Source organism: Oncorhynchus clarkii, chromosome 1 (genome assembly GCF_045791955.1).
Source record: "Oncorhynchus clarkii lewisi isolate Uvic-CL-2024 chromosome 1, UVic_Ocla_1.0, whole genome shotgun sequence".
NCBI lineage: Eukaryota > Metazoa > Chordata > Actinopteri > Salmoniformes > Salmonidae > Oncorhynchus > Oncorhynchus clarkii.
Genome location: NC_092147.1, coordinates 90,580,536 through 90,601,897, shown reverse-complemented (window position 1 = coordinate 90,601,897; position 21,362 = coordinate 90,580,536). Strand labels below are relative to the sequence as shown.

The 21,362-nt window shown below is 50.0% G+C and overlaps 1 protein-coding gene across 4 annotated transcripts in view; it reads right to left on the bottom strand.

Annotated features, from left to right (window-relative positions):
* LOC139413845 (exocyst complex component 6-like) overlaps positions 1–21,362 on the bottom strand; it is a 132,537-nt gene that overhangs the window by 21,559 nt on the left and 89,616 nt on the right. For all 4 annotated transcript variants that reach the window (XM_071161646.1, XM_071161657.1, XM_071161665.1 and 1 more), the window contains one exon: positions 13,314–13,387. In XM_071161646.1, coding sequence (XP_071017747.1) covers positions 13,314–13,387 — 74 coding nt within the window. The remainder of the gene's footprint in view (positions 1–13,313; positions 13,388–21,362) is intronic.

Genomic DNA, 21,362 nt, shown 5'->3' with positions numbered 1-21,362 from the left:
GACCTAACCTGACCCATAACACCAGACCTAACACCAGACCTAACCTGACCCATAACACCAGGCCTAACACCAGACCTAACACCAGACCTAACCTGACCCATAACACCAGACCTAACACCAGACCTAACACCAGGCCTAACACCAGACCTAACACCAGACCTAACCTGACCCATAACACCAGACCTAACACCAGGCCTAACACCAGGCCTAACACCAGACCTAACACCAGGCCTAACACCAGGCCTAACACCAGACCTAACACCAGACCTAACACCAGACCTAACACCAGACCTAACACCAGACCTAACACCAGGCCTAACACCAGGCCTAACACCAGACCTAACACCAGACCTAACACCAGGCCTAACACCAGGCCTAACACCAGACCTAACACCAGACCTAAAACCAGGCCTAACACCAGGCCTAACACCAGGCCTAACACCAGACCTAACACCAGACCTAACACCAGGCCTAACACCAGACCTAACACCAGACCTAACACCAGACCTAACACCAGACCTAACACCAGGCCTAACACCAGACCTAACACCAGACCTAACCTGACCCATAACACCAGACCTAACACCAGACCTAACACCAGGCCTAACACCAGACCTAACACCAGACCTAACACCAGGCCTAACACCAGACCTAACACCAGACCTAACACCAGGCCTAACACCAGGCCTAACACCAGGCCTAACACCAGGCCTAACACCAGGCCTAACACCAGACCTAACACCAGGCCTAACACCAGACCTAACACCAGACCTAACACCAGGCCTAACACCAGACCTAACACCAGGCCTAACACCAGACCTAACACCAGACCTAACACCAGGCCTAACACCAGGCCTAACACCAGACCTAACACCAGACCTAACACCAGACCTAACACCAGGCCTAACACCAGGCCTAACACCAGACCTAACACCAGGCCTAACACCAGACCTAACACCAGGCCTAACACCAGGCCTAACACCAGGCCTAACACCAGACCTAACACCAGGCCTAACACCAGGCCTAACACCAGACCTAACACCAGACCTAACACCAGACCTAACACCAGACCTAACACCAGGCCTAACACCAGACCTAACACCAGACCTAACACCAGACCTAACACCAAACCTAACACCAGACCTAACACCAGACCTAACACCAGGCCTAACACCAGACCTAACACCAGGCCTAACACCAGACCTAACACCAGACCTAACACCAGACCTAACACCAGACCTAACACCAGACCTAACACCAGACCTAACACCAGACCTAACACCAGACCTAACACCAGGCATAACACCAGACCTAACACCAGACCTAACACCAGACCTAACACCAGGCCTAACACCAGACCTAACACCAGACCTAACACCAGACCTAACACCAGACCTAACACCAGACCTAACACCAGACCAAACAACAGACCTAACACCAGACCTAACACCAGACCTAACACCAGACCTAACACCAGGCCTAACACCAGACCTAACACCAGACATAACACCAGACATAACACCAGACATAACACCAGACCTAACACCAGACCTAACACCAGACCTAACACCAGACCTAACACCAGACCTAACACCAGACCCATAACACCAAACCTAACACCAGACCTAACACCAGACCTAACACCAGACCTAACCTGACCCATAACACCAGACCTAACACCAGACCTAACACCAGACCTAACACCAGGCCTAACACCAGACCTAACCTGACCCATAACACCAGACCTAACCTGACCCATAACACCAGACCTAACACCAGGCCTAACCTGACCCATAACACCAGACCTAACACCAGGCCTAACCTGACCCATAACACCAGACCTAACACCAGACCTAACACCAGACCTAACACCAGACCTAACACCAGACCTAACACCAGACCTAACCTGACCCATAACACCAGACCTAACACCAGACCTAACACCAGACCTAACACCAGACCTAACACCAGACCTAACCTGACCCATAACACCAGACCTAACACCAGACCTAACACCAGGCCTAACACCAGACCTAACCTGACCCATAACACCAGACCTAACCTGACCCATAACACCAGGCCTAACACCAGACCTAACACCAGACCTAACCTGACCCATAACACCAGACCTAACACCAGACCTAACACCAGGCCTAACACCAGACCTAACACCAGACCTAACCTGACCCATAACACCAGACCTAACACCAGACCTAACACCAGACCTAACACCAGGCCTAACACCAGACCTAACACCAGACCTAACACCAGACCTAACACCAGGCCTAACACCAGACCTAACACCAGACCTAACACCAGACCTAACACCAGGCCTAACACCAGACCTAACACCAGACCTAACACCAGACCTAACACCAGACCTAACACCAGACCTAACCTGACCCATAACACCAGACCTAACACCAGACCTAACACCAGACCTAACACCAGACCTAACACCAGACCTAACCTGACTCATAACACCAGACCTAACACCAGACCTAACACCAGACCTAACACCAGGCCTAACACCAGACCTAACCTGACCCATAACACCAGACCTAACCTGACCCATAACACCAGACCTAACACCAGGCCTAACCTGACCCATAACACCAGACCTAACACCAGGCCTAACCTGACCCATAACACCAGACCTAACACCAGACCTAACACCAGACCTAACACCAGACCTAACCTGACCCATAACACCAGACCTAACACCAGACCTAACACCAGACCTAACACCAGACCTAACACCAGACCTAACCTGACCCATAACACCAGACCTAACACCAGACCTAACACCAGGCCTAACACCAGACCTAACCTGACCCATAACACCAGACCTAACACCAGACCTAACCTGACCCATAACACCAGGCCTAACACCAGACCTAACACCAGACCTAACCTGACCCATAACACCAGACCTAACACCAGACCTAACACCAGGCCTAACACCAGACCTAACACCAGACCTAACCTGACCCATAACACCAGACCTAACACCAGACCTAACCTGACCCATAACACCAGGCCTAACACCAGGCCTAACACCAGACCTAACACCAGACCTAACACCAGACCTAACACCAGACCTAACCTGACCCATAACACCAGACCTAACACCAGACCTAACACCAGACCTAACCTGACCCATAACACCAGGCCTAACACCAGGCCTAACACCAGACCTAACCTGACCCATAACACCAGGCCTAACACCAGGCCTAACACCAGACCTAACACCAGACCTAACACCAGACCTAACCTGACCCATAACACCAGGCCTAACACCAGGCCTAACACCAGACCTAACCTGACCCATAACACCAGACCTAACACCAGACCTAACCTGACCCATAACACCAGGCCTAACACCAGGCCTAACACCAGACCTAACCTGACCCATAACACCAGACCTAACCTGACCCATAACACCAGACCTAACACCAGACCTAACCTGACCCATAACACCAGGTCTAACACCAGGCCTAACACCAGACCTAACCTGACCCATAACACCAGACCTAACACCAGACCTAACCTGACCCATAACACCAGGCCTAACACCAGACCTAACACCAGACCTAACCTGACCCATAACACCAGACCTAACACCAGACCTAACACCAGACCTAACACCAGACCTAACCTGACCCATAACACCAGACCTAACACCAGACCTAACACCAGACCTAACCTGACCCATAACACCAGACCTAACACCAGACCTAACACCAGACCTAACCTGACCCATAACACCAGGCCTAACACCAGACCTAACACCAGACCTAACACCAGACCTAACCTGACCCATAACACCAGACCTAACCTGACCCATAACACCAGGCCTAACACCAGGCCTAACACCAGACCTAACACCAGACCTAACACCAGACCTAACACCAGACCTAACACCAGACCTAACCTGACCCATAACACCAGGCCTAACACCAGGCCTAACACCAGACCTAACCTGACCCATAACACCAGACCTAACACCAGACCTAACACCAGACCTAACACCAGACCTAACACCAGACCTAACACCAGACCTAACACCAGACCTAACCTGACCCATAACACCAGACCTAACACCAGACCTAACACCAGGCCTAACACCAGACCTAACCTGACCCATAACACCAGACCTAACACCAGACCTAACCTGACCCATAACACCAGGCCTAACACCAGACCTAACACCAGACCTAACCTGACCCATAACACCAGACCTAACACCAGACCTAACACCAGGCCTAACACCAGACCTAACACCAGACCTAACCTGACCCATAACACCAGACCTAACACCAGACCTAACCTGACCCATAACACCAGGCCTAACACCAGGCCTAACACCAGACCTAACACCAGACCTAACACCAGACCTAACCTGACCCATAACACCAGACCTAACACCAGACCTAACACCAGACCTAACCTGACCCATAACACCAGGCCTAACACCAGGCCTAACACCAGACCTAACCTGACCCATAACACCAGGCCTAACACCAGGCCTAACACCAGACCTAACACCAGACCTAACACCAGACCTAACCTGACCCATAACACCAGGCCTAACACCAGGCCTAACACCAGACCTAACCTGACCCATAACACCAGACCTAACACCAGACCTAACCTGACCCATAACACCAGGCCTAACACCAGGCCTAACACCAGACCTAACCTGACCCATAACACCAGACCTAACCTGACCCATAACACCAGACCTAACACCAGACCTAACCTGACCCATAACACCAGGCCTAACACCAGGCCTAACACCAGACCTAACCTGACCCATAACACCAGACCTAACACCAGACCTAACCTGACCCATAACACCAGGCCTAACACCAGACCTAACACCAGACCTAACCTGACCCATAACACCAGACCTAACACCAGACCTAACACCAGACCTAACACCAGACCTAACCTGACCCATAACACCAGACCTAACACCAGACCTAACACCAGACCTAACCTGACCCATAACACCAGACCTAACACCAGACCTAACACCAGACCTAACCTGACCCATAACACCAGGCCTAACACCAGACCTAACACCAGACCTAACACCAGACCTAACCTGACCCATAACACCAGGCCTAACACCAGGCCTAACACCAGACCTAACACCAGACCTAACACCAGACCTAACACCAGACCTAACACCAGACCTAACCTGACCCATAACACCAGGCCTAACACCAGGCCTAACACCAGACCTAACCTGACCCATAACACCAGACCTAACACCAGACCTAACACCAGACCTAACACCAGACCTAACACCAGACCTAACCTGACCCATAACACCAGGCCTAACACCAGGCCTAACACCAGACCTAACCTGACCCATAACACCAGACCTAACACCAGACCTAACACCAGACCTAACACCAGACCTAACCTGACCCATAACACCAGGCCTAACACCAGGCCTAACACCAGACCTAACCTGACCCATAACACCAGACCTAACACCAGACCTAACACCAGACCTAACACCAGACCTAACACCTGACCTAACACCAGACCTAACCTGACCCATAACACCAGACCTAACACCAGACCTAACACCAGACCTAACCTGACCCATAACACCAGACCTAACACCAGACCTAACACCAGACCTAACCTGACCCATAACACCAGACCTAACACCAGACCTAACACCAGACCTAACCTGACCCATAACACCAGACCTAACACCAGACCTAACACCAGACCTAACCTGACCCATAACACCAGACCTAACACCAGACCTAACACCAAACCTAACCTGACCCATAACACCAGACCTAACACCAGACCTAACACCAGGCCTAACACCAGGCCTAACACCAGATCTAACACCAGACCTAACACCAGACCTAACCTGACCCATAACACCAGACCTAACACCAGACCTAACCTGACCCATAACACCAGACCTAACACCAGACCTAACACCAGACCTAACACCAGGCCTAACACCAGGCCTAACACCAGACCTAACACCAGACCTAACACCAGACCTAACCTGACCCATAACACCAGACCTAACACCAGACTTAACACCAGGCCTAACACCAGGCCTAACACCAGACCTAACACCAGATCTAACACCAGACCTAACCTGACCCATAACACCAGACCTAACACCAGACCTAACACCAGACCTAACACCAGACCTAACACCAGGCCTAACACCAGACCTAACACCAGGCCTAACACCAGACCTAACACCAGACCTAACACCAGGCCTAACACCAGGCCTAACACCAGGCCTAACACCAGGCCTAACACCAGGCCTAACACCAGACATAACACCAGACCTAACACCAGACCTAACCTGACCCATAACACCAGACCTAACACCAGACCTAACACCAGACCTAACACCAGGCCTAACACCAGACCTAACCTGACCCATAACACCAGACCTAACCTGACCCATAACACCAGACCTAACACCAGACCTAACACCAGACCTAACACCAGGCCTAACACCAGGCCTAACACCAGACCTAACACCAGACCTAACACCAGACCTAACCTGACCCATAACACCAGACCTAACACCAGACCTAACACCAGACTTAACACCAGGCCTAACACCAGGCCTAACACCAGACCTAACACCAGATCTAACACCAGACCTAACCTGACCCATAACACCAGACCTAACACCAGACCTAACACCAGGCCTAACACCAGACCTAACACCAGGCCTAACACCAGACCTAACACCAGACCTAACACCAGGCCTAACACCAGGCCTAACACCAGGCCTAACACCAGACCTAACACCAGACCTAACACCAGACCTAACACCAGACCTAACCTGACCCATAACACCAGACCTAACACCAGACCTAACACCAGACCTAACACCAGGCCTAACACCAGACCTAACACCAGACCTAACACCAGACCTAACACCAGACATAACGCCAGACCTAACACCAGACCTAACCTGACCCATAACACCAGACCTAACACCAGACCTAACACCAGACCTAACACCAGGCCTAACACCAGACCTAACCTGACCCATAACACCAGACCTAACCTGACCCATAACACCAGACCTAACACCAGACCTAACACCAGACCTAACCTGACCCATAACACCAGACCTAACACCAGACCTAACACCAGACCTAACCTGACCCATAACACCAGACCTAACACCAGACCTAACACCAGACCTAACCTGACCCATAACACCAGACCTAACACCAGACCTAACACCAGACCTAACACCAGACCTAACCTGACCCATAACACCAGACCTAACACCAGACCTAACCTGACCCATAACACCAGGCCTAACACCAGGCCTAACACCAGACCTAACCTGACCCATAACACCAGGCCTAACACCAGGCCTAACACCAGGCCTAACACCAGACCTAACACCAGACCTAACACCAGACCTAGCCTGACCCATAACACCAGACCTAACACCAGACCTAACCTGACCCATAACACCAGACCTAACACCAGACCTAACACCAGGCCTAACACCAGACCTAACACCAGGCCTAACACCAGACCTAACACCAGACATAACACCAGACCTAACACCAGACCTAACACCAGACCTAACCTGACCCATAACACCAGACCTAACACCAGACCTAACACCAGACCTAACACCAGGCCTAACACCAGACCTAACCTGACCCATAACACCAGACCTAACCTGACCCATAACACCAGACCTAACACCAGACCTAACACCAGACCTAACCTGACCCATAACACCAGACCTAACACCAGACCTAACACCAGACCTAACCTGACCCATAACACCAGACCTAACACCAGACCTAACACCAGACCTAACCTGACCCATAACACCAGACCTAACACCAGACCTAACACCAGACCTAACACCAGACCTAACCTGACCCATAACACCAGACCTAACACCAGACCTAACCTGACCCATAACACCAGGCCTAACACCAGGCCTAACACCAGACCTAACCTGACCCATAACACCAGGCCTAACACCAGGCCTAACACCAGGCCTAACACCAGACCTAACACCAGACCTAACACCAGACCTAACCTGACCCATAACACCAGACCTAACACCAGACCTAACCTGACCCATAACACCAGACCTAACCTGACCCATAACACCAGACCTAACACCAGACCTAACCTGACCCATAACACCAGACCTAACACCAGACCTAACCTGACCCATAACACCAGGCCTAACACCAGGCCTAACACCAGACCTAACCTGACCCATAACACCAGACCTAACACCAGACCTAACCTGACCCATAACACCAGACCTAACACCAGACCTAACACCAGACCTAACCTGACCCATAACACCAGACCTAACACCTGACCCATAACACCAGACCTAACACCAGACCTAACACCTGACCCATAACACCAGACCTAACACCAGACCTAACACCAGACCTAACCTGACCCATAACACCAGACCTAACACCAGACCTAACACCAGACCTAACCTGACCCATAACACCAGACCTAACACCAGACCTAACACCAGACCTAACACCAGGCCTAACACCAGACCTAACACCAGACCTAACACCAGACCTAACACCAGACATAACACCAGACCTAACACCAGACCTAACCTGACCCATAACACCAGACCTAACACCAGACCTAACACCAGACCTAACACCAGGCCTAACACCAGACCTAACCTGACCCATAACACCAGACCTAACCTGACCCATAACACCAGACCTAACACCAGACCTAACACCAGACCTAACCTGACCCATAACACCAGACCTAACACCAGACCTAACACCAGACCTAACCTGACCCATAACACCAGACCTAACACCAGACCTAACACCAGACCTAACCTGACCCATAACACCAGACCTAACACCAGACCTAACACCAGACCTAACACCAGACCTAACCTGACCCATAACACCAGACCTAACACCAGACCTAACCTGACCCATAACACCAGGCCTAACACCAGGCCTAACACCAGACCTAACCTGACCCATAACACCAGGCCTAACACCAGGCCTAACACCAGGCCTAACACCAGACCTAACACCAGACCTAACACCAGACCTAGCCTGACCCATAACACCAGACCTAACACCAGACCTAACCTGACCCATAACACCAGACCTAACACCAGACCTAACACCAGGCCTAACACCAGACCTAACACCAGGCCTAACACCAGACCTAACACCAGACATAACACCAGACCTAACACCAGACCTAACACCAGACCTAACCTGACCCATAACACCAGACCTAACACCAGACCTAACACCAGACCTAACACCAGGCCTAACACCAGACCTAACCTGACCCATAACACCAGACCTAACCTGACCCATAACACCAGACCTAACACCAGACCTAACACCAGACCTAACCTGACCCATAACACCAGACCTAACACCAGACCTAACACCAGACCTAACCTGACCCATAACACCAGACCTAACACCAGACCTAACACCAGACCTAACCTGACCCATAACACCAGACCTAACACCAGACCTAACACCAGACCTAACACCAGACCTAACCTGACCCATAACACCAGACCTAACACCAGACCTAACCTGACCCATAACACCAGGCCTAACACCAGGCCTAACACCAGACCTAACCTGACCCATAACACCAGGCCTAACACCAGGCCTAACACCAGGCCTAACACCAGACCTAACACCAGACCTAACACCAGACCTAACCTGACCCATAACACCAGACCTAACACCAGACCTAACCTGACCCATAACACCAGACCTAACCTGACCCATAACACCAGACCTAACACCAGACCTAACCTGACCCATAACACCAGACCTAACACCAGACCTAACCTGACCCATAACACCAGGCCTAACACCAGGCCTAACACCAGACCTAACCTGACCCATAACACCAGACCTAACACCAGACCTAACCTGACCCATAACACCAGACCTAACACCAGACCTAACACCAGACCTAACCTGACCCATAACACCAGACCTAACACCTGACCCATAACACCAGACCTAACACCAGACCTAACACCTGACCCATAACACCAGACCTAACACCAGACCTAACACCAGACCTAACCTGACCCATAACACCAGACCTAACACCAGACCTAACACCAGACCTAACCTGACCCATAACACCAGACCTAACACCAGACCTAACACCAGACCTAACACCAGGCCTAACACCAGACCTAACACCAGACCTAACACCAGACCTAACACCAGACATAACACCAGACCTAACACCAGACCTAACCTGACCCATAACACCAGACCTAACACCAGACCTAACACCAGACCTAACACCAGGCCTAACACCAGACCTAACCTGACCCATAACACCAGACCTAACCTGACCCATAACACCAGACCTAACACCAGACCTAACACCAGACCTAACCTGACCCATAACACCAGACCTAACACCAGACCTAACACCAGACCTAACCTGACCCATAACACCAGACCTAACACCAGACCTAACACCAGACCTAACCTGACCCATAACACCAGACCTAACACCAGACCTAACACCAGACCTAACACCAGACCTAACCTGACCCATAACACCAGACCTAACACCAGACCTAACCTGACCCATAACACCAGGCCTAACACCAGACCTAACCTGACCCATAACACCAGGCCTAACACCAGGCCTAACACCAGGCCTAACACCAGACCTAACACCAGACCTAACACCAGACCTAGCCTGACCCATAACACCAGACCTAACACCAGACCTAACCTGACCCATAACACCAGACCTAACACCAGACCTAACACCAGGCCTAACACCAGACCTAACACCAGGCCTAACACCAGACCTAACACCAGACATAACACCAGACCTAACACCAGACCTAACACCAGACCTAACCTGACCCATAACACCAGACCTAACACCAGACCTAACACCAGACCTAACACCAGGCCTAACACCAGACCTAACCTGACCCATAACACCAGACCTAACCTGACCCATAACACCAGACCTAACACCAGACCTAACACCAGACCTAACCTGACCCATAACACCAGACCTAACACCAGACCTAACACCAGACCTAACCTGACCCATAACACCAGACCTAACACCAGACCTAACACCAGACCTAACCTGACCCATAACACCAGACCTAACACCAGGCCTAACACCAGACCTAACACCAGACCTAACCTGACCCATAACACCAGACCTAACACCAGACCTAACCTGACCCATAACACCAGGCCTAACACCAGGCCTAACACCAGACCTAACCTGACCCATAACACCAGGCCTAACACCAGGCCTAACACCAGACCTAACACCAGACCTAACACCAGACCTAACCTGACCCATAACACCAGACCTAACACCAGACCTAACCTGACCCATAACACCAGACCTAACACCAGACCTAACCTGACCCATAACACCAGACCTAACACCAGACCTAACCTGACCCATAACACCAGACCTAACACCAGACCTAACCTGACCCATAACACCAGGCCTAACACCAGGCCTAACACCAGACCTAACCTGACCCATAACACCAGACCTAACACCAGACCTAACCTGACCCATAACACCAGACCTAACACCAGACCTAACACCAGACCTAACCTGACCCATAACACCAGACCTAACACCTGACCCATAACACCAGACCTAACACCAGACCTAACACCTGACCCATAACACCAGACCTAACACCAGACCTAACACCAGACCTAACCTGACCCATAACACCAGACCTAACACCAGACCTAACACCAGACCTAACCTGACCCATAACACCAGACCTAACACCAGACCTAACACCTGACCCATAACACCAGACCTAACACCAGGCCTAACACCAGACCTAACACCAGACCTAACACCAGACCTAACACCAGACCTAACCTGACCCATAACACCAGACCTAACACCAGACCTAACCTGACCCATAACACCAGACCTAACACCAGACCTAACACCAGACCTAACCTGACCCATAACACCAGACCTAACACCAGACCTAACACCTGACCCATAACACCAGACCTAACACCAGACCTAACACCAGACCTAACCTGACCCATAACTGGACCTGACCTGAGGCCCAGATTAACCAGGTCACATCAACACTAAGAGAGTAAGAAAGAGCTGTTAGCAGAGCTGGTAATGGCTTAATGGATCCACAACAATTGACTTGGAGTCAGGGTAATGTAAGGCTAATCCTGACCTATGGGGACAGTGTGCTACTGGCTCACAGGAGAGGTCGTGTTGGGTCACAGGACAGGGGGACAGTCGGCCAGAGGAGAGGTTGTGTTGGGTCACAGGACAGGGGAACGGTTGGCCAGAGGAGAGGTTGTGTTGGGTCAGAGGAGAGGTCGTGTTGGGTCACAGGACAGGGGGACAGTTGGCCAAAGGAAAGATTGTGTTGGGTCAGAGGAGAGGTCGTGTTGGGTCACAGGACAGGGGGAACAGTTGGCCAGAGGAGAGGTTGTGTTGGGTCACAGGACAGGGGGAACAGTCGGCTGTAGGAGAGGTTGTGTTGGGTCACAGGACAGGGGAACAGTCGGCTGTAGGAGAGGTTGTGTTGGGTCACAGGAAAGGGGAACAGTTGGCCAGATGAGAGGTTGTGTTGGGTCACAGGAAAGGGGAACAGTTGGCCAGAGGAGAGGTCGTGTTGGGTCACAGGACAGGGGGACAGTCGGCCAGAGGAGAGGTTGTGTTGGGTCACAGGAAAGGGGAACAGTCGGCTGTAGGAGAGGTTGTGTTGGGTCAGAGGAGAGGTCGTGTTGGGTCAGAGGAGAGGGGGAATAGTTGGCCAGAGGAAAGATTGTGTTGGGTCAGAGGAGAGGTTGTGTTGGGTCAGAGGAGAGGTCGTGTTGGGTCAGAGGAGAGGTTGTGTTGGGTCAGAGGAGAGGTTGTGTTGGGTCAGAGGAGACGGGGAACAGTTGGCCAGAGGAGAGGTCGTGTTGGGTCAGAGGAGAGGTTGTGTTGGGTCAGAGGAGAGGTCGTGTTGGGTCAGAGGAGAGGTCGTGTTGGGTCAGAGGAGAGGTCGTGTTGGGTCAGAGGAGAGGTCGTGTTGGGTCAGAGGAGAGGTTGTGTTGGGTCAGAGGAGAGGTTGTGTTGGGTCAGAGGAGAGGTTGTGTTAGGTCAGAGGAGAGGTTGTGTTGGGTCAGAGGAGAGGTTGTGTTGGGTCAGAGGAGAGGTTGTGTTGGGTCAGAGGAGAGGTTGTGTTGGGTCACAGGACAGGGGAACAGTAGGATGAGTGGTATACTGCTTACCTGTCGGAGGTCGATGAATGCCAGCTGTAAAGTGTCTCCCTGGAAACCTGGGACAGGCTCTGAGCTGGCGAACACTGGAGCAGGGAGAGGAGACAGGAACAGTCAATCACCACCTGCTGTCACTGATAAGCCTACAGAAACTATATTTATTCTGTCAGGGGATAAGTCAACCTTTATATAAAGTGCTTTACACTGGGAATAAATGAAATCAAAACAGAGTCAAGTTAAGGTTAAAACACTGCATGATCACCTAAAAACCTTAAACTACCTCGTATATCTTGGAGAACTCTACGTATGAGAAGTCAATAGATTCCTTAGAGACATATGAACCGGCCTGCTGAACCCAGGAGCTGAACTCTGGTTCACCCTGCATCAGGGGCCCTGAGGGGCCTCAGGAGAGCACCAGGTACAAGGCCAAGACACAAACACACAGGAACACAGCCATCACAGCCCTGGCCCACAGGGACTCCTGAGTGGCGCAGCGGTCTAAGGCACTGCATCTCAGTGCTTGAGGCGTCACTACAAACACCCTGGTTCGAATCCAGGCTGTATCATAACCGGCCGTGATTGTGAGTCCCTTATGGAGCGAGCCAAGCCTGGTTGAATGATATTTACACACATATATATATCTGGTCCTTCAGAGACACTAGGCCGGACCTCCAGAGACACTAGGCTGGACCTCCAGAGACACTAGGCAGGACCTCCAGAGACACTAGGCCGGACTTCCAGAGACACTAGGCCGGACCTCCAGAGACACTAGGCAGGACCTCCAGAGACACTAGGCCGGACCTCCAGAGACACTAGGCAGGACCTCCAGAGACACTAGGCCGGACCTCCAGAGACACTAGGCAGGACCTCCAGAGACACTAAGCTGGACCTCCAGAGACACACGGCCGGACTTCCAGAGACACTAGGCCGGACTTCCAGAGACACTAGGTCGGACCTCCAGAGACACTAGGTCGGACCTCCAGAGACACTAGGTCGGACCTCCAGAGACACTAGGCCGGACCTCCAGAGACACACGGCCGGACTTCCAGAGACACTAGGCCGGACTTCCAGAGACACTAGGTCGGACCTCCAGAGACACTAGGTCGGACCTCCAGAGACACTAGGTCGGACCTCCAGAGACACTAGGCCGGACCTCCAGAGACACTAGGCCGGACTTCCAGAGACACTAGGCAGGACCTCCAGAGACACTAGGCCGGACCTCCAGAGACACTAGGCAGGACCTCCAGAGACACTAAGCTGGACCTCCAGAGACACACGGCCGGACTTCCAGAGACACTAGGCCGGACTTCCAGAGACACTAGGTCGGACCTCCAGAGACACTAGGTCGGACCTCCAGAGACACTAGGTCGGACCTCCAGAGACACTAGGCCGGACCTCCAGAGACACTAGGCCGGACTTCCAGAGACACTAGGCCGGACCTCCAGAGACACTAGGTCGGACCTCCAGAGACACTAGGCCGGACCTCCAGAGACACTAAGCTGGACCTTTAACTAGGCAAGCCAGTTAAGAAAAACATGTTATTTACAATGACGGCCTTCCCCAGACAAACCCTAACGACGCTGGGCCAATTGTGCGCTGCCCTATGAGACTCCCAATCACGGCCGGTTGTGATACAGTCTGGAATCGAACCAGGGTCTGTGGTGATGACTCTAGCAGCGAGATGCAGCGCCCTAGACCGCTGCGCCACTCAGTAGCCCCTTTCACATCCCTGTTTGTGAGCATTTCTCCTTTGCCGTGATAATCCATCCACCTGACAGATGTGCCATATCAAGAAGCTGATTAAAATCATGATTACACAGGTGCACCTTGTGCTGGGGACAATGAAAGGCCACTCTAAAATGTGCAGTTTTGGCACACAACACAATGCCACAAATGTCTCAAGTTTTGAGGGAGCGTGCAAATGGCATGCTGACTGCAGGAATGTCCACCAGAGCTGTTGCCAGAGATTTTAATGTTAATTTCTCTACCATAAGCCACCTCCAACATCGTTTTAGAGAATTTGGCAGGACGTCCAACCGGCCTCTCAACCATAGACCATGTGTATGGCGTTGTGTGGGTGAGCGGTTTGCTGGTGTCATCGTTGTGAACAGAGCGCCCCATGGTGGCGGTGGGGTTATGGTATGGGCAGGCATAAGCTACGGACAACGAACACAATTGCATTTTATCGATGGCAATTTGAATGCCACCCGGACACCTGATGAAACTGAGGAGTGTTTCAGTCTATAAAGCCCTTCTGTGTTGAAAAACTCCTGATTGGGTGGACCTGGCTCCCCAGTGGGTGGGCCTAAGCTCTTTCAGGCCCACCCATGGCTACGCCCCTGCCCAGTCATGTGAATTCAATAGATTAGGGCCTAATGAATTTATTTCAATTGACTGTATATGAACTGTACACAAGGACATGGGGTTTACAGTCAGACTACTGGGGTCGACACAGTGCTGAGGAGGTCAGGAGGTTACAGTCAGACTACTGGGGTCAACACAGTGCTGAGGAGGTCAGGAGTTTACAGTCAGACTACTGGGGTCAACACAGTGCTGAGGAGGTCAGGGAGTTTACAGTCAGACTACTGGGGTCGACACAGTGCTGAGGAGGTCAGGGAGTTTACAGTCAGACTACTGGGGTCAACACAGTGCTGAGGAGGTCAGGGAGTTTACAGTCAGACTACTGGGGTCAACACAGTGCTGAGGAGGTCAGGGAGTTTACAGTCAGACTACTGGGGTCAACACAGTGCTGAGGAGGTCAGGGAGTTTACAGTCAGACTACTGGGGTCAACACAGTGCTGAGGAGGTCAGGGAGTTTACAGTCAGACTACTGGGGTCAACACAGTGCTGAGGAGGTCAGGGAGTTTACAGTCAGACTACTGGGGTCAACACAGTGCTGAGGAGGTCAGGGAGTTTACAGTCAGACTACTGGGGTCAACACAGTGCTGAGGAGGTCAGGGAGTTTACAGTCAGACTACTGGGGTCAACACAGTGCTGAGGAGGTCAGGGAGTTTACAGTCAGACTACTGGGGTCAACACAGTGCTGAGGAGGTCAGGGAGTTTACAGTCAGACTACTGGGGTCGACACAGTGCTGAGGTGGTCAGGGAGTTTACAGTCAGACTACTGGGGTCAACACAGTGCTGAGGAGGTCAGGTAGTTTACAGTCAGACTACTGGGGTCAACACAGTGCTGAGGAGGTCAGGGAGTTTACAGTCAGACTACTGGGGTCAACACAGTGCTGAGGAGGTCAGGGAGTTTACAGTCAGACTACTGGGGTCAACACAGTGCTGAGGAGGTCAGGGAGTTTACAGTCAGACTACTGGGGTCAACACAGTGCTGAGGAGGTCAGGGAGTTTACAGTCAGACTACTGGGGTCAACACAGTGCTGAGGAGGTCAGGGAGTTTACAGTCAGACTACTGGGGTCAACACAGTGCTGAGGAGGTCAGGGAGTTTACAGTCAGACTACTGGGGTCAACACAGTGCTGAGGAGGTCAGGGAGTTTACAGTCAGACTACTGGGGTCAACACAGTGCTGAGGAGGTCAGGGAGTTTACAGTCAGACTACTGGGGTCAACACAGTGCTGAGGAGGTCAGGGAGTTTACAGTCAGACTACTGGGGTCAACACAGTGCTGAGGAGGTCAGGGAGTTTACAGTCAGACTACTGGGGTCAACACAGTGCTGAGGAGGTCAGGGAGTTTACAGTCAGACTACTGGGGTCAACACAGTGCTGAGGAGGTCAGGGAGTTTACAGTCAGACTACTGGGGTCAACACAGTGCTGAGGTCAGGGAGTTTACAGTCAGACTACTGGGGTCAACACAGTGCTGAGGAGGTCAGGGAGTTTACAGTCAGACTACTGGGGTCAACACAGTGCTGAGGAGGTCAGGGAGTTTACAGTCAGACTACTGGGGTCAACACAGTGCTGAGGAGGTCAGGGAGTTTACAGTCAGACTACTGGGGTCAACACAGTGCTGAGGAGGTCAGGGTGTTTACAGTCAGACTACTGGGGTCAACACAGTGCTGAGGAGGTCAGGGAGTTTACAGTCAGACTACTGGGGTCAACACAGTGCTGAGGAGATCAGGGAGTTTACAGTCAGACTACTGGGGTCAACACAGTGCTGAGGAGGTCAGGGAGTAAAACCTCTTCTACATGATGGACGAATAGATGTGCAGGAAGAGTAGACAGAGAACCTGAGCGATGGCTGGAAGGTGAATGATGGCTGGAAGGTGATGTGGCTGGCTGATTACAGCTGTGAGTGATGGCTGGAAGGTGATGTGGCTGGCTGATTACAGCTGTGAGTGATGGCTGGAAGGTGATGCGGCTGGCTGAATACAGCTGTGAGTGATGTGCGGAAGGTGAGTGATGGCTGGAAGGTGAGTGATGGCTGGAAGGTGAGTGATGGCTGGAAGGTGAGTGATGGCTGGAAGGTGAGTGATGGCTGGAAGGTGAGTGATGGCTGGAAGGTGAGTGATGGCTGGAAGGTGAGTGATGGCTGGAAGGTGAGTGATGGCTGGAAGGTGAGTGATGGCTGGAAGGTGAGTGATGGCTGGAAGGGTGAGTGATGGCTGGAAGGTGAGTGATGTCTGGAAGGTGAAGTGGTCATTATGGGACCATAGAAAAATACATGTTTTTGCTTAAACCATTTTAGTGAATTTATTAACGAAACGTACTTAATAACAGGAGCTTGGTAGTGTCATATAAAACAGTACCAGGGTATTCTGAAATGTTAGTATCATATAAAACAGTACCAGGGTATTCTGAAATGTTGGTGTCATATAAAACAGTACCAGGGTATTCTGAAATGGTAGTGTCATATAAAACACTACCAGGGTATTCTGAAATGGTAGTGTCATATAAAACAGTACCAGGGTATTCTGAAATGTTAGTATCATATAAAACAGTACCAGGGTATTCTGAAATGGTAGTATCATATAAAACAGTACCAGGGTATTCTGAAATGGTAGTGTCATATAAAACAGTACCAGGGTATTCTGAAATGGTAGTGTCATATAAAACAGTACCAGGGTATTCTGAAATGTTAGTATCATATAAAACAGTACCAGGGTATTCTGAAATGGTAGTGTCATATAAAACAGTACCAGGGTATTCTGAAATGGTAGTGTCATATAAAACAGTACCAGGGTATTCTGAAATGGTAGTGTCATATAAAACAGTACCAGGGTATTCTGAAATGTTGGTATCATATAAAACAGTACCAGGGTATTCTGAAATGTTAGTATCATATAAAACAGTACCAGGGTATTCTGAAATGTTGCTATCATATAAAACAGTACCAGGGTATTCTGAAATGTTGGTATCATATAAAACAGTACCAGGGTATTCTGAAATGTTGGTATCATATAAAACAGTACCAGGGTATTCTGAAATGTTGGTATCATATAAAACAGTACCAGGGTATTCTGAAATGTTGGTATCATATAAAACAGTACCAGGGTATTCTGAAATGTTGGTATCATATAAAACAGTACCAGGGTATTCTGAAATGTTAGTATCATATAAAACAGTACCAGGGTATTCTGAAATGTTGGTATCATATAAAACAGTACCAGGGTATTCTGAAATGTTGGTATCATATAAAACAGTACCAGGGTATTCTGAAATGTTAGTATCATATAAAACACTACCAGGGTATTCTGAAATGTTAGTATCATATAAAACACTACCAGGGTATTCTGAAATGTTGGTATCATATAAAACACTACCAGGGTATTCTGAAATGTTAGTATCATATAAAACACTACCAGGGTATTCTGAAATGTTAGTATCATATAAAACACTACCAGGGTATTCTGAAATGTTAGTATCATATAAAACAGTACCAGGGTATTCTGAAATGGTAGTATCATATAAAACACTACCAGGGTATTCTGAAATGTTAGTATCATATAAAACAGTACCAGGGTATTCTGAAATGGTAGTATCATATAAAACACTACCAGGGTATTCTGAAATGGTAGTATCATATAAAACACTACCAGGGTATTCTGAAATGGTAGTATCATATAAAACACTACCAGGGTATTCTGAAATGGTAGTATCATATAAAACAGTACCAGGGTATTCTGAAATGTTAGTATCATATAAAACACTACCAGGGTATTCTGAAATTGTAGTATCATATAAAACACTACCAGGGTATTCTGAAATGTTAGTATCATATAAAACACTACCAGGGTATTCTGAAATGGTAGTATCATATAAAACACTACCAGGGTATTCTGAAATGGTAGTATCATATAAAACACTACCAGGGTATTCTGAAATGTTAGTATCATATAAAACAGTACCAGGGTATTCTGAAATGTTAGTATCATATAAAACACTACCAGGGTATTCTGAAATGTTAGTATCATATAAAACACTACCAGGGTATTCTGAAATGTTAGTATCATATAAAACAGTACCAGGGTATTCTGAAATGTTGGTATCATATAAAACAGTACCAGGGTATTCTGAAATGTTGGTATCATATAAAACAGTACCAGGGTATTCTGAAATGTTGGTATCATATAAAACACTACCAGGGTATTCTGAAATGTTGGTATCATATAAAACAGTACCAGGGTATTCTGAAATGTTGGTATCACACTAGTGACACACTAAGAGACTTGACCGTGACACACTAAGAGACTTGACCGCGACACACTAAGAGACTTGACCGCGACACACTAAGAGACTTGACCGTGACACACTAAGAGACTTGACCGTGACACACTAAGAGACTTGACCGTGACACACTAAGAGACTTGACCGCGACACACTAAGAGACTTGACCGCGACACACTAAGTGACTTGACAGCGACACACTAAGAGACTTGACCGTGACACACTAAGTGACTTGACCGCGACACACTAAGAGACTTGACCGTGACACACTAAGAGACTTGACCGCGACACACTAAGAGACTTGACCGTGACACACTAAGAGACTTGACCGTGACACACTAAGAGACTTGACCGTGACACACTAAGAGACTTGACCGTGACACACTAAGAGACTTGACCGCGACACACTAAGAGACTTGACCGCGACACACTAAGAGACTTGACCGCGACACACTAAGAGACTTGACCGTGACACACTAAGAGACTTGACCGCGACACACTAAGAGACTTGACCGCGACACACTAACAGACTTGACCGTGACACACTAAGAGACTTGACCGTGACACACTAAGAGACTTGACCGTGACACACTAAGTGACTTGACCGTGACACACTAAGAGACTTGACCGCGACACACTAAGAGACTTGACCGCGACACACTAAGAGACTTGACCGCGACACACTAAGAGACTGGACCGCGACACACTAAGAGACTGGACCGCGACACACTAAGAGACTTGACCGTGATACACTAAGAGACTTGACCGCAACACACTAAGAGACTTGACCGTGATACACTAAGAGACTTGACCGTGATACACTAAGAGACTTGACCGCGACACACTAAGAGACTTGACCGTGACACACTAAGAGACTTGACCGTGACACACTAAGAGACTTGACCGCGACACACTAAGAGACTTGACCGTGACACACTAAGAGACTTGACCGCGACACACTAAGTGACTTGACCGTGACACACTAAGAGACTTGACCGTGACACACTAAGAGACTTGACCGTGACACACTAAGAGACTTGACCGCGATACACTAAGTGACTTGACCGTGACACACTAAGAGACTTGACCGTGACACACTAAGAGACTTGACCGCGACACACTAAGAGACTTGACCGTGACACACTAAGAGACTTGACCGTGACACACTAAGAGACTTGACCGTGACACACTAAGAGACTTGACCGCGACACACTAAGAGACTTGACCGTGACACACTAAGTGACTTGACCGTGACACACTAAGAGACTTGACCGCGACACACTAAGAGACTTGACCGCGACACACTAAGAGACTTGACCGCGACACACTAAGAGACTTGACCGCGACACACTAAGAGACTTGACCGCGACACACTAAGAGACTGGACCGCGACACACTAAGAGACTGGACCGCGACACACTAAGAGACTTGAC